Genomic DNA, 16,974 nt, shown 5'->3' on the forward strand with positions numbered 1-16,974 from the left:
TGACTGAGAACCCGTTCTTCACTGAGGCATTGCCATAAGATAAAATTAAACATTTTCACAACATGCCACAAATTGGAATATTCTTGTTTCTTGGACATTACCTTTGCACGTAAGTCATCTAACCCGATGTTGCCTATCTTCTCTTCGTATTCTCTGAAGTCAGCTCTAAGAGACCCCTGGAGAAAGACAAACTGACACTTTGCTCTTAGGTACAGAATTATATATTCTGTTATGCTCATGCAGAGTTTGTAGAATGTTTCTTCCTAGTCTGAGCAAATTCTGGATTGTTCTTTTGTAGCCTGGGGTCCAAAGCTAACAGAGAACGTACTAATTTGTACTTCAGAAAGCTCCTTTCCACGATCTTCTTGGTTGTGTCCAGCAAAAAAGTTTCGACAATCAAGCCTCAAAGCTAGTTTATCTTTATCTGGTACTTTCAGTTCTTTCAGTACTTTTTCTGACTTAAAATCAATGTCCACTTTTGTTATTTCTAGTAAATTTTCATTTGCAGTCAAATCCAAAGCTAGACGCTTCACTGCACTGTCATAATGCTTTGTTTAACACAACGACTCACTATATTTCTTAAGAAAGAAAGAAGTTCTGAGTACAGGAAACAAACAAATGGCTCAAGACTCTGGAATTTCCCTTAAAATGGTTCACACTCTACTGTGACAGTTTCGAAGAAACATAATTTACACTTCATGAATTGTCTTGCACATTTACGTTTCCTAACTTTCCATGACATTTTACGCAAAATGAATGATTTCCTTGACATGATTTCATTTCGCTAACTTTTCCTTATTTTCCAGAATGTGGGAACCCTGCATTTTATATTGGAAATACCAATGGAACAGAAAGGGATATGGCTAGTCAGAACTCAACCTTCATCTACGCCTGCCCTCGTGTATTTCACTCACCACTACACAGCTGCAATAACACTTAATGCATTAAATTAATATCTAGAAGCTACTTTCAGTTCTGTAAAATTTCGAACGTAAAACTAAGTATTTGCCTACATAAACTCAATTATTACTGTTAAAAATTGGGTGTAAAATAACGTGTAAAATCCTTGAATTTCATTTATTTCAAATATTCACATTTTTATTTTTACTTTTAAAAAGAATCATACAAAGGTTTGCAAACCAATAAAACTTCAGGCATAACATATCGTAATAGAGAAAGTCATCGCCTTACGACACAAGATGCGAACATTTACTAAAATTCTTTCTTAATATCACAAGCAGTAGAAGGATGATAGTATCTACAACAGTGGACATTGCAACTAAATGTACACACATTACAAATGATTGTTTCAGTAATGGAAAGAATATTTTCTTTCTTTAAAAGAAATAACATAAATTTAAAACAACATGAAACTAAAGTTTATTATTACAATCAAGAGATTCAATGACTTTGAATCGTGATGTCTGCATAGATCAATTACATTATATGTACTAACAGTCTCACTCATTCATAAAATTAAAACACAAAAGAACTGAAAGAAAGAATCACAAAGGTTTATAATAAATACAACATAACTGAAGGTTTTTTCACACAAACTTAGAAAGAAGAAAAAGTACACATCGTTCAAACATTTCTTTTCTGAATGCTATACACGTAGTAACATGATGTAAAAGGTTGAAATTACAAGTCTGGAAGTAAATTAATGTTCTTTCGGCAACTATAGTGTATTCGTTTTGCATAGCATATCACTGCATTATATTTTGTAAGATTAACTATTGAGTTATTAAGCACCTTCAAAGTATTGTATTGTTATTATTATTTCAATTTCAGTATCAATTTGAAGCATTTACTGTACAATGCAAACATTCTGTTTTCAAACATTGTTGGTAATGTGACAAATCAACTACTAATTTTCGAAGTTTTTTTTTTTAATCATCTGAGTACATATACATATAATAAACCCCGCAGAATTCCATCGTCAGTGGACACATATTTGAGTATTAGCTTAGGCTTCTCTTGTTACACATTTCAATGACAGAGAACGTATTCGGTGGTAGGTTATTTGTATTAACATAGGTTATATAAACGCTATAAATTTCTTCAGAACTTTTGTTTTAATTACATACATTCTTTGAAGAAAAACAAAATCAACTAAAGAAAAATTTGCAAAAAAAAAAAAAAAAAAAAAATCCCTGTACGTCTCGAATACAATACACAAAGAATATTGATTACATAGACAAGGGAGACAGAAGAACGTCTCTATGTACAAATACCTACTTTATTATTACTTTTTGAATATATTTAATATTCTATAAATTTTGAATAAGTATATATATTTTTGATAATACAATCTTCGAATAATTTTGGAAAAAAGAAATTAAGACGAAAAAAAAAAAACAGGTTATTGATATCTGATTACAGAATTTCATTCAAAACTAACGATTTTAGAAGCAATTGTAGTGAGGTAGTTGCTTACAGTACAAGATCCAATAGTACGAAAATTCCAATGTAACAAATACTACCACTTATTTTTCTGATTCTTATCTATGTACACAAGACACACACTTATTCAGTCTCTCGTAATTTTTTCAAACATAGATTGCATATATTCCATTAAACTTCGTCATTACCAACACATACAATACAACTCAATTAACTTACTATGAAAGAGATATATATGCACGAGAATGTCATGTTTTTAGTTTAAGTCTGGGATGTTGGTTAAGTAACACAATACACTATGCAATCATTAGAAAAAAGCAGTCTTATTTTTCATTGAACAGGAGATAAACAGGTTTTTAGCATTTAGGAAACGATACTTCTTACAAACGAAACAAATACTGCAAACGGACGTATCGCTATATATATATATATGATGGCAAAACTCAAAATGCATGCTCACAAATACCCACTCACGCATGCACGCATGAATGTACAAAAATGGAACAACGAGGGTCGGCAACCTTTTTACAACTTTGAAATACATCTAAATGGCCAAAGGCACTTACATATGCAATAATTAAACACAGAAAGTGAAAAGACACTCTCAAGATGAGGTTCCGATTTCGAAAAATACATTCTGAAGATGAATACGAAAAATAAATTCTGTATTACTGTGCGTTATAATTCAGAGGCAATGAAGATTGTCTACTGTTCAGAAATATAATTCTCATCTTTCTTTCATTCAATTAATTTGCAGTGGCTGTAAACAAGTAACACGTGAGGGGCAATATGAAACAGCTCACATCTTGCCCTTGTCTACGTCAAGTAACTTGGCTTTCGTGAATAATCAAAGGATTTTACTTTTCAAACATTTACAATACAAACATTGATATTACGTATCTCAATAGAGTATTATATTTAGATTTATGGTATTATGCTGAAATTTCCAAATTAATGTTATTGTATTCTTACACCATCTATAAGCTTCAGTATCTTAAAGACGATTTCTTTCGAATTTTCTCGATATCACGAAGGTAGAAGAGCATTTCAATTGCGACTACATTAGGCTGAAAAGTAGTTTATTGTAGGGACATAAAAAGCTAACTTTCTGGGAAAATAATTTAAAAAATCGCTTTATTATTATTTTACGATTATTTAACTAGCATCTTCTGGACTGTATGGATTTTGCCATTAATAAAGAGACTCTACATCATTCAGAGTAGAGTCTAACCTACTCTTCAGTCCTAGGTTAGACTTGAAGCTCGTTAGTTTGTCTTCAAACTGGTATGGTTTGTTTGCTTGAAGATTAATTATGCAACCCAATACGCCATTTGTGATGTTTTGGTTGCCTAACATTTAACAATGCCTGCAACTTTTACATTTTATACTTAATTTCACATTACTTAATTTACTACTTAATTTCAGATTCGCAGGCAAGATAAGCAATATTGTTTTGAACAAAGAAACAGATACACCAAGAATCAGTTATAAGCGTCAAATTTCTGTTTTAAGAGCCTCATGTGAGTTCTGTTAGTTGAATTTAAAGAAAAACCAACTCCCAATATTGGGTATGTTGTAAGCCTAGCACAGTAGGGTTACTTTATTCTCAGAATATCTTCTTTCTCTGCCCGTATATTCAATATTATGTGCAGTAGCATAGTAGGTAAGGTATTTATCTACTAACCGGCGGATGAGTTTGGTTCTCAGAGAAGGAAATTCTTGCTTGTACCACTCTCTTTCCAATGAGGCTTAGGGGGTATATCTGGCCTCTTGAAACGGGTATTAAGGCGGTTCCAAAGTGGTGTTGACTATATTACCTCCTGTAAATGCAGAAGTCTAGAAAGAGTGGAGTCCATCCAAGCTTTTGGACTTCTATGACTGTTCAGAATTGCAACCGCCCTTTACCTTATCATGTAATGTATTTCAATAGAAATCTTGATTATAAGTAAAAATAAATTTCTCAGCTTCTAGAAATACGATATGGACATCTGTTCAGTCTACGCGATTACATAAAATATGACTACTGTTGAAACAATGTGGTCTTAGATTATAATTAAAAATTGCAAATGCTCATTTCATGGATAATGCCTAACTATTGTTATTACTGACACTACTAATATTGTGACTAAGTGTTTTGTCGTTTAACATTATGCTCTAACAATTTTACTAACAACGAAGCTACAAGCCATTTGTTGGAACTGAAGAATCCAACATGTTTAAGATTTGCCTCTTTTCTCACTGATGGAATGACCCAATTTGTTTTTGTGTTGACAAATTTTCATTTTTTTCTTTCTTCAGAATATAGACATTAAATGTTCTTTTTCGTGTTACAAAGGGACAGAAAAACTATTTTCTTCATTTAAACTGAAATTCTGAAAAGAATCGCACAGTTTTCCAGGCACTTTTTTCCCTCCAAAATGTTGATATAATTGTGAACCGTTATAACTCATGTATCAATAACTTTGAAACGGGTAAACCGACATAAGAACATTTCCTCTAAGGTAAAAATGTCGTCTTAGTGATGAGAAATACCATCTCTTTCGTCCCTGGCGATAACATATGTGTACATTATATTTCAAGATCAATATAATTACTCTGTATGATTCAAAATGACTGATTTTTATGTTAGTATTCTTTGAACTTGTCTAAAGCATTTTCCGCTGTTTCTCTGGTGCTTTCATCTGTCGTCAGGACGCTATACACAGTTCTTGTAGGGGCTATCGCGATGGACGAAGCTAGCTCAGTCATGTAAGCTGTTTTATTTTTAGCGAAACACTATTTGCAACAAGTCATTCTTGTGTTTTAGTGATGTGTTTTGAGTTTCTAAACTACGTACATTACAAATACATTTTGTATTTTACATCCGTATTTGAACCCTGGTGCACGCAAATTATACGTCCATAATTCTCTAAATATGACACCCGCAAACAAAATGACGGTTGTATTTCATTTGTTAGGCCAAGAATAGGACAAAATAAAAATAAAATCGGTGAGTAAACACAAAAATCAGGGCCGAAAGGGCTGTAATTATTGAGCTCGTTCATAAAATAAAAATTTAATAATAATAATAATAATAATAATAATAATAATAATAATAATAATAATAATAATAATAATAAATATTAAGGGAAGTTATAAGATAGTGCGTATCTCAGTAGATTTAATCCCCAAATATTCGGTGGATTTTGTCAATCTGGTTCACTGAAGTAAAATGGAGTCCATGTTAAATGATAATATTTCCTTCTTACGTCGAAGAAATCTACACCCAAATCGGTTTGTCATCTAATATCACTTATTTAGTCAACTAATTATAGGAACAAAATAAACATAATAACTGAGTCAATGACTGAGTTACGAGAACCGAGGTTAATCATATATGTATCAACGATTCACAAAAGGAATAACGTACGACATTATTCTTAAACTAGTTTGACTGTGAAAGAATACTTGTCATTTCAGTTTCAAGTATCGGTACTACACATAAATTTGCTAATATTCTACCTACGTCAAATAAATAATTATATATATTAAAACGAGAAATGGTATATTGGAGAGACAACTTCCATAACAAGACTGTACAAGAAACAAAACAATATTATTCATTTATCATTACAAACCATTTCAAGCTAAGAAAAATAATACGAAAATAAAGAACATATGCCCCACCTTCAGACATTTTTATTTTAAACACAAATTTCTCTCTCTAGTTTTTTAATGAGTGATAATAAGAGATCTCTTATGCACAATATGTATATTATATTTCTTCTAATTATAATTATAATTATAATAATTGATGTTTTCCTTGCTTCCTCGTCAGCAATAAATGTAATTATGCAAGAGTATATTTCTTAACAGATTTTTAAAACAAGAGAACTTCAAACAACAATACAGCTTTCATTGTTCAGAGGAGAACACGTAAATAAGTAAGTATATAGTATGTATTATGTGAAAATAAAACAGATTAAAAAAAACAACTAAATATCAATTTTCCGCTAGCGATAAGTATCGCCCCTGGTATAAAATTTACACCTATTTATCCTATTTTCAATTACATGGACATAATGTCTTAAAAATATTTGTATTATGCTGAAAGGTGACTTTTCTTCTTATAAGCAAGAAAAATAGTAACATAATTGTAACTATTATGCCCCTTTTCAACTTATTCGGTTCATTGGTACTTAACGATGATGATAGATATATAGCTGCGAAGAAACGAACCCAGAAGTCGCGAAGAAACGAACATTTGGACGTTAACTGAACATTTTTGCAGCAGTATCTTCAACAAAGATTAGCAATTACATGTAAAACATGTATGCTAGCACTAAATAACTACGAACAAATATCCGGATAAATAACTTTGTTTGTTAAATATCATAAATCATTATTTTCTCCTTCCAAAAACAATTCCTAATTCTACCATTTAAAATAATTCCATCTCTATAACTGAAGTGCTGACAATATGCTTAAAATTTCCAGAGAATCTTACTCTTTTTATTATATTTCTTACTTTACACTGAATTCATAGTTGCTAGTAGTTTGGATCATGTTTATTTATTTCAACTCGAATTCCTAGAATGTTAACTTATAGAACACAGAAACCAAATGCCAGAAAGTACTTTCAACAAAAGTACATTAAATTTGTATTATAATCATTATTAAAATAAGGGAAACACAACATTTATTTTAAAATAAAACATATTTCACATTCTTTATTTGGCTTTATATTGCCACATGTCAACCACAAGATATGAGTGCCAAAAGTCAGCAAGTCTGTCTTGCCTTTTAGAGCTATTGTGCCATATTTTCTTTTACCTGCAAAACGTATTGAAAGAGAGAAGAGAGGTAAAAGAATTATCAGAAGTATTTTGAAGTCGAAAAAAGGTTGCTTTAGCATACTTAACCTCTATCCATTTTATAATCATTTTCTCTTACTAATCAAGTAACTAGAGATTACACCACAACAGTAGAAAATAAATAAATATAACGAATAAAACAAAACACCATATTCAAAAACACTCACAATGACGTTTCAATAAATCATGCATAGTTTCTAACTCAATGAATCTTTTAATATGTAAAATCTACACTTTTAAGATCCCATAACTGCTACACTAATATCGTTTCACTTCTTCGCCTTATTTTTATACATAAAAAATAATTAGAAACAAAAAATTATGTGACACGACCTATGAAACTAAATAATATTTTATCTTTGTTTTAAAACAATAGTTGATAATGATTTACATCAGACCCACACAGCGCTATCAAACAATAGCTAAGTACAGACATGCATTGAAGCCACAACATAATATAACTTCTAAGACAAAATTAAAGATAGGAAACATATACTTGCATCAAACTAAAGCTATTACTGTATATTAAATAAATATTGCTTTCCGATGTGAGATCAAAATATTTTACGACAGACGATTTATACAATGGATGAGGAGTAATATGAGTCTGATCTAAGTCTTTGCTAAATTAACCATGATATTTTTTTTTTAAAAAAAGTGCAACTTTGTACATAATTTAACTCTATTTTTCTCCTGCACACTCTGACACTGGTAATTAATGTTTAACCTACATCCCAGATAACGAAGTTCTACAAGTGCAATGTTCACCTGATAAGACAAGTCACACATAATCTGGAAGGTCCTATGCAGTCATCATGGCAAAATGCACCACACTTCTTGCACATGATCATAGCTTTCAAGTTACAGGCACAATGAGAGGGATCAGTTCTGTCTGGTGAAGGATTGCTAGTTTTCATAATAATGTGGCTTGAAGCTGATTTAATAGATTGATGGCTTTGTGTAAGAAGCTGGCTTGTATTTGGCACAGTACAATTAAGTCCTGAAATTGTATTTTGCATAATACCACTCACAACAGAAGCAGCAGTTGAGGTTAAGAGCACCTGGGGCTGTCCAACCAGAGGACACCCGTTTGGTCCCCTTGCAACCTGTTCAATTGGTGCTATTATGTTCAAAGAATTTTCACCTGACATTGCTCCGCTATTGTTGATAACAGCAATGCCGTGAAGAGCAGTTCCCCCTTCAACACCAGGATTCGGCTCAGAATTATTCACACTACGCACAAGGCTTGCTGGGTCCTTCTTAATGCCGTGTTGTGTATTCGGGCTACCATGTAATAAAAAATGCTCAACACTACTATTCACACTCTCAGCACTCACTGGAATACTATTGACTGAATTCGACGCAATACTAATTAACTGCTGTGCTGGGAAATTCATATCTACACTGGCTGGTCGACCAGGGTTCCCCACAATTGCATGATTTGGTACGTTCGATGGAGGTGCACTGGAAGCCCTTGGTGGACCTTTGCCTTCTATCAACGTCTTCTTATTCACAATCACTCCTTGTAGCCTTGGAGCACTATCTCCAATGCCAGTCCGTTGAACTAAGATATATTGACTCACATGGCCACTAGATTGAGCTGGAGTCGAAGAATTATCCACCACCTGAAATATATAGAAGAACGAAACGACTGATATACTACATATGGATAGTGTTCATATCATGGAACATGAAAAGGACGCAATCCTATTCTTCATTTCAACTACATTATCAAGAATCTATGCATGGGGAAACCGGAAAAAACTTGCTGGGATACCTAGGTACCAGATTTGATACAATGACTTCGTTAAATGATTTACACAATATTTATATCTGTGAGATTGTGAAAGTTCTACCTCAAAAGGTAAATAGTTTTTACAGACAATTCTTCACAAACTTAAGCACCACTTTTATAATATTTCACAAAACAACTGTTTATTAGGAATAATAACAATAATAATGACGCCACTGCCGACTGAAAAACAACATTTAACTCAAAACAAATTACATATTACATCTTTAATCTTTCCAGTCTAGTAACTATTAAGTTATTTCTTAAACCTTGTTTATATTTAGATATTGCTTCTGCATTTTATATATATATATATATATATATATATATATATATATATATATATATATATATATATATAGAGAGAGAGAGAGAGAGAGAGAGAGAGAGAGAGAGAGAGAAGGGCAGATTATTTATCTTAAAACGCCCTTGTAACTTTTCAACTAATGCATACACAATGCTAAAAAAAATGTACTACCATGCAAATGTTGGCACATTTTGCAATAACACCACATAATACTCTTTATTTTATGTTAATTTGAACATTACTTTTATTTGTGTGAAATGAAATTATTGGACCAGCTTGCTGTGCAAGAAATTTTATTTATTCACAGACTACAATAACTCATTCTTCACGGTGATTTCTCAAGTTGTGGAAAGTTAACTACTTTCCCAGCTATTACACTGAGAGCGGCGGAACTGTTTTAGCAAATGGGAGCTCTTTTGGAGACAACTGGAAAATTACAACATTGGATGGTTTCGAGAGTGTGGTTTTACCATAAATCGCCCTGGGTTTGAGACTAAATGATGCGTACAAAACAAAGCTGGTAAGGGCGATACGCATTACCGCAGCCGGTTTTTGAAGTGTTCTGTCATCTAAAGCTAACATCAAGTGTATCATTCATTTATAAAGAATTGTTTTTTTTTTTTTTTTTTTTTTTTTCATTACATTATATTTATCTTACCATAACGTAAGTACGCAATGTTTCAAAGATCAAAGTAAAAGCATTTGTATTGAAGATAAATCGTTTGGATTATGATCTGAATGCATAATTTTTTCTCATGTCCACGATACATGCGTGTGTAGAATTCCATATTATCATCCACAGTATTTCAATGTCAGATGCTTCTTTTGTTGATATGTTCGTTCAAAGTAGTACATTCTTTGATTGATCTTTTATTGGTAATCATTGTGGCGAGATAAAACAAAAACTACGGTGTTTCTTTAATCTTTTCACATTGAATATTACAACAATGCTTTTGTAGTGCTAGCATGTAGTGTGAATGCATACGTGCTCACAAAACAGGCCTATTACTGCAAATACTTGGAGTGGTCTCAAGTTTGATTCCCGAGCTTGTAAACGTCGATCATTAACAAAACACTGGAAGACTCGGAACTACTGGGATCTTGGAATCAATCACGCCTTCCGCATAAATATTCTTAAACTCCTTCCCTCAGAAAGATATAGCAAGTTACTATTAATCTATCCGCGAATCGCCCTGTTAGTCTTAACTGTCTAGAATACCAATTTCACTACACCCAGTCCGTTTCATCTACATTTATTTTCGTTTTTTCAATTTATTATATGTAATTTTTACTTAAATGGTTTTCATTCTGTATAATCTCTTATTATTTCTTTCTTTCTTTTTTTTTAATATTTACTTAGCAACAGTACCACTGACTGTACTACAATATATTGCACATCTAAATGCTTAACACAGCTACTTCTCTCTGTTCTATGGCATCTTGCTTTTCTTCTTCTCCTCCCCATTTGATAAAGCGCCTGTTGAAGGTCCTTAATAGTGTATTTTTCTAGTGTTTTAATTATTCCGACTATTTTCTGGTAATTTAAGTTCAATGTCCGCTTAGGACTCCTTTGTTCCGACCCGAAGCAGGAACAGAAAATGAATTAGCGACCAGAAAACATGAAAACACACATTAAAAAAGAATTTAAAAAATGAAATGAAATCTAAGTTTTACATCCCACGGTTATGCCAGCTAGGCTAAAGGAGACGTTGATGATGAGAAAGGAATGAAATGGTAGAATGAATAAAGTGTGAGGAAACGGGAGAACCCCAAGAAAACCTACGCACACGGTGTTTGTCCATCACAAGGTTCACTTGGCGCGAGCTGGGATCGAACCAGGGACCCCAACCACAAGAGGTGAACGCTCTACCACTGCGCCCCTACAAAAGAATTTCCACTAACTGCTTCATCACATAGGGCGAAATACTAATTAAGAGGAAAGAAAAGAAATATTAAAAACAGAAGAGATGCTGTGAAGCGTTCAGGTAGGTAGCCTTCTAAAAGAACTGACAATAAAAATACACATTAAGAAGAATTTAAAAAAAAATATGAATAATAATAATTAATAACAAATGATAATGCAGTGAGAGAATGAGTGTACTACAAAGATGAAAGTATGTAAGAAAACTAGGTATCTTGGGACGGAGTGAGTGCAGTGAGGTAGAGTATTGCAGACTGTTAAGACCAGGGAGCAGTTCACAGACAGCACGGCAGTGTATCTTGCCATCTCTTTCTGAATGACTTGGAAAGTGTGATCAACTGTGTTCCTGTGATGGATCGTGTGTGCTGGGGAATTTGAACGCTCTTAAGAGTATCGGTGATTGTTGATGAGAATCTAGAAAGAGTTAAAAGAGTTTTGCCAAAGCAAACGGCTGGAAAATGGGTGCATTTAACGATAGAGGCAGTCTTAATCTTTGCAAGGCCTAGCGCGAGGGAGTCCGATAGGACCTTTCGCCGGTTAAATGACAGAACATCAAAAGTAAAGGTGTCGAGGACAGAATACCGCCTGTTAAAATATCGACGAAGAAATATAGTATTATTCTCGATTTGAATGGTACCTTTGCTTACTAATCGCAATATTACAGACAGCTGCTGAACACAAGCGATATCATCGTATACAATCAAGGATAACGAAGTTTTTTTTTTAAACACAACTTTCGTTAAATGTTTGCTTTTGCTTCCAACAATATTTATAAGACAGCGATAATAAATTTCCTTGTTCGTGATTTGACGTAAAGTTGCATCAATTCCACCTATTTATTTTACTAAATAATAATAATAAACTGCTACAATTAGTGTTCAAAGTTCTCTATGACACCTGAAACCAAAGTTGTGTGAAGCTAGGAAGTAAACAATAGCAAATGGCCTCTCTCTAAAATATACTTCCACTGCTTTCTTTACACCAAAGCAACCTGAACTACGTAGTATCCAAAAATTAACTTATTTAGTTTCACAGTGCTATACCGTTGCAGAAAGGAGTTTGCGCAAGGCTGATCACAAAATACGATTTGAATTTTACAACTCTATCCATCTACCCCTACAGGAATATTATACGATAAATTTAAGGACAACGCGACTCCTCAATACACTGAACATTTAGATGAAGGGAAATTTTTATTTATGGTGTATGTGTTAGTGTCCTGCAGAAGAGCTACTTATATAACTGTACCGGCTTGATTATTCTTGGATTTTGTAAACTCCAGAACTTTATTGAATGACCAATAATATATTATCTATAAATATTTTTAAAAATGCTGAAGCGCGGAGCTCCAAGTGGTTGCACGGTTCGCCTTATGTAAAGGCCACCACTACTTAAGGATGAAAATTACGTTGGAAGAATCACAACTAACAGAATGGTGAAAAGGAAATATTATCTTCCGTCTTATTTCCACCATTCCAATTATTGAGATTCGTGAGAATCGGATAATCCGAACAAAGTCACTAATTCATCCTTTCCAACGTTCGAAGGAGACAAATTTTCCATGCAGCAGGTAAGAATTTAATAGTTGCAGTACAGGATTCAACTTTACATAATGACTGGTCACGCTACTGAGTAGTACGCGTGAGATTTTTCACTAAGTAAAAGATAGATAACAAGAAAGAGAGAAGCGACAACCTTCGTTTTTCATAATCACGCAACTTACACTACCATGCATGCTGGTCAACTACAAACACTTTATCATAAATACTGAATTGTAAGTAACATAAACTTTATTTCATTCAAATGCAATAATAAATAAGCAAGATATTACTGATTTTGTCGAATAGTAAAATTTGCCCAAAATAGGCTGTGCGTCAAATGGCTAATTGACGGAAGGAAATATTTTTCCAAGCATTTTGACGGACACATCCATTTAGATTAAAACAAATTTAATACTGTGTACGAATTGACTGAGTGTAATAAATAAATGTTATATATCTTCTTACTGATTCTGTGTCCTTTTACTGTTGATAATGATGTGAATGATTTGAAGAAATTCTTTCTTCCACCATTCAATGTCTCTTAAGTACTGTATTATTGTTCGATTTCTACATTTTGATTTTCATTTTTTTTTTTTCCGAAAAACTATGAGAAAGTAGGGGAGCCAGAGAGAACATGTCCTCTAGATAGTACTCAGTTAAACGTCTTTCAATTGAAGAAATGTATCCACATGTGAACATGTCAAAAACAAAATCAGGATCAACTTAACACAGGAAACTAAAAGAGATTTTTCTCTGGAGAGACAATAATTATTTTTCATTAAATAATCAACTGAAGAAATTTTTTATAATAAAGAAATTTTAATAGATAAGAGAGACTTACCTCAGGTTGCACAGGTGGTGCTTGTGTCTGCGGTACTACTTGTAACTGAGGAATACCATGGGACAACACCTGTCGCACGAGAATAGGCGGAGACTGACGAAAAGAACCAGTTTTTGCACTTGTTACATTTGTTATCTGAGCCGCATTGTTAGTTCCTCCTTTAGTGTGAGTCATGGAAGACACGACAATAGGTTTATTACCAACCGTATTATGTCCTGGTAGAACTGTATTACTAGATGTGAACGCAGACACTGGAAAATGCTTACTATTACAATTATTCACAAGTCGAGAGGACGCAACAATACCATACTGAGTGCCACGTGCCGAAGCCGATGGTTCGGGTTTCTTCGCGTTTGGTCCACTTGTCGCTGAAGCGTTATTATTTGCTGCAGCAAGCAATGAAGGAGGTGGTTTTAATTGGCATTTCAGCTGGTCACGGTTGGGGCTGTTTTGAATCACTGCCTGGCAAATTTGGTACGAACGTTCTAAGTTAACCGCACCAGGAGGCGGTGGTTTGCATGATGACCGCTGTCCTCTTCCACCAGATTGTCCACTCATCTGTTAAAGAAGGAAAATATTTCAAATGGAAACACTCTCTAGCAGTATTAAACAGATACCACCACTTCAATAATTTTAGATTTTTTTTTTTTTTTTTTTTTTTTTAAAGTTAGGTCTTGAAATACGGAATAACGATTTTAATTTTAATTTGTGAACTACTAATAAGTTTACAATTTTCTCTTGTGGATCTTTTATTTGTAAATTAAATTTGTTCTACCATTCCTGTCCAATGTATGAATGTATAATATTTTTTGTTTCATCGATTATCAGAAATTTCTTATTTAACATATAGTAACAGTTATTCTAATTATAATTGGTCCAAATGATGACTGTAACTTGCAGGTAAATTATATATATATATATAACCACTCATTTACAGCAAAGTCTGTCCCAAATCATTCACTCAATACAGGTATCATGTAAATACTCATAAATATTTATCTTATAATTAACTAATATAGGTAGAAACCTTACAGAAAAGAGGTATCTTCCCACTTGCGACAGTCCTATTAGCGACAGGAACTGTTAACTGTCCTATGAGCGACCGATTCGATCTGTTAACTGCCCTATGAGTCACCGATTCGTTCATACTAAGATAATGGAAGAAGATAAGGTTCTCCCTTCTTTAACTTGTTTCATGCTAATGTGATTTAGAACCTAACAAAATGTATTATGAAAAACTTCGCTCTACCTGAATTTAATACGTAAGAATGCTCTCATTACATTAACAATCTTTTATACGTTTTTCCTAATATTATATTTTTGAATTAATTTCTATGAATACATTGATTATATCAAGGGGAAAACTAACTAAATACTTAATCGAGTAGCTCCGCCTTTGTCTATGATTCTAATATAATTAAAAATTTCATGTTAAAATTATACAGAGCATAAGTTTAGATTGAATGGACCTTATGCAGAGTCGTTCTGACGCGTAATTAGTGCCATACTAAAGAGTTCGACTAACATATGTTTCCTGCAGTAGTCAGGCATTTAGTATGACGATAATCAAACGTCAAAACGACTCTGCATAAGGCAGAATATGTTTATGGCATAAGAAAGAAATCAGATAGAGGTAGGGGCGCCCGAAGAAAATTTTCTAGGGAAGGACATCTCCATGGTTGCTGTATCACGTCTTGTATATCTGATATTTAATATATGTGGTTTGCTATATTACGTATACATTTTTGTGAGCCAGGGGGACAACCCCTGCCTTCCCATCGGGCGCCCATGGAAAGAGGGTGTTCACCACCTGAGGATATCAAAGAAATCTAAAAGCACGGTGTATTCGAAATTATTATTAGACAAGTTACAAATCTGTCGCAGGACTTAACAGTTCGTCTAGTTATAAGGTACTATTTCAGATTGCTACACGACAAGCTTTTATGTATAAGTCAAAACAAGGGAGGAAGGCAAATTAAGCAATTAGTTTACGTTTTAGTAGCTTACAATAAGGAAGAAGGTAGTTTAAAGAGTTTGTTTACCTTTCGGATTGTTTAGAGTGAACTGCATTGTAATTGGTGGGATTGGTTGAGAATAGCCAATCAGATGTTAGGGATCTCAAAAGCTGTCTTTTGTCATTGACTTTTTTTTTTTTTTTTTTCATTTGATTCACAGCGAAACTTTTACACGTTTAAGTTTTTCAAAATAAAATATATTACTGGGCTTAGTGTGTAATTAGATTTGAATCAAATTAAGTACAGAAAACAGAGTTTTTGAAGAAAGGGGATATTACAACTGGATTTTCAACAATTACATAGGAATATACTTTTCATGGAGATATCCCTGTTGTCTCGTTAAGTTATTTGATATGTTTTATGTCAAATCTAACTCAAAATTAAAATAAGTTTTATTTGCACTCACATAGAGGAAAAATATATTTGACGAACAGTCACTGACACGTACATATTTCATACCAAGATTGTTCGGGCGCTAATAATGCCAGAGGCAAACACACTTTACGAGATGGAATCATATCATCTTCCATCATCTCAATGTAAATGAACCGGTCGCTCATAGGACAAATAACAGTTCCTGTCGCTAATAGGACTGTCGCTTCTGAGACTAATTCCAGAAAAGATACCCACTATTAACATTTTAATTATTATGAACATAACGTCATCAATTTTGGAATATATATATATATATATATACTATGTGATCGAAAGTATCCGGACACCTGGCTGAAAATGACTTACAAGTTCGTGGCGCCCTTCATCGGTACTACTGGAATTCAATATGGTATTGGGCCACCCTTAGCCTTGATGACAGCTTTCACTTTCGCAGGCATACTTTCAATCAGGTGCTGGAAGGTTTCTTGGGGAATGGCAGCCCATTCTTCACGGAGTGCTGAACTGAGGAGACGTAGCGATGTAGGTCGGTGAAGCCTGGCACGAAGTCGGCGTTCCAAAACATCCCAAAGGTGTTCTATAGGATTCAAGTCAGGACTCTGTGCAGGCCAGTCCATTATAGGGTTGTTATGGTTGTGTAACCACTCCGCCACAGGACGTGCAGTATGAACAGGTGCTCGATCATGTTGTAAGATGTAATCGCCATCTTCGAATTGCTCTTCAACAGTGGGAAGCAAGGAGGTGCTTAAAACATCAATGTAGGCCTGCGCTGTGAGAGTGCCACGCAAAACAACAAGGCCCCTCCAAGAAAAACACGACCACACCATAACACCACCACCACTGAATTTTACTGTTGGCACTACACACGCTGACAGATAACGTTCACCGTGCATTCGCCATACCCACAC

The 16,974-nt window shown here is 33.8% G+C and overlaps 1 protein-coding gene across 2 annotated transcripts in view; it reads right to left on the bottom strand.

The window, feature by feature from the left end:
- Positions 1-1,071: 1,071 nt before the first annotated feature.
- The window catches only part of LOC145685105 (uncharacterized), a 56,032-nt gene continuing 40,129 nt past the window's right edge, over positions 1,072-16,974 (bottom strand). For both annotated transcript variants that reach the window (XM_081757453.1, XM_081757457.1), the window contains 2 exons: positions 13,659-14,216; positions 1,072-8,881 (listed from right to left, as the gene is read on the bottom strand). In XM_081757453.1, the coding sequence (XP_081613579.1) occupies positions 8,021-8,881; positions 13,659-14,216 (1,419 nt within the window). In that variant the 3' untranslated portion in view covers positions 1,072-8,020. The remainder of the gene's footprint in view (positions 8,882-13,658; positions 14,217-16,974) is intronic.

Source organism: Thermobia domestica, chromosome 1 (genome assembly GCF_964235325.1).
Source record: "Thermobia domestica chromosome 1, izTheDome1.hap1.1, whole genome shotgun sequence".
Classification (NCBI taxonomy): Eukaryota; Metazoa; Arthropoda; class Insecta; order Zygentoma; family Lepismatidae; genus Thermobia; species Thermobia domestica.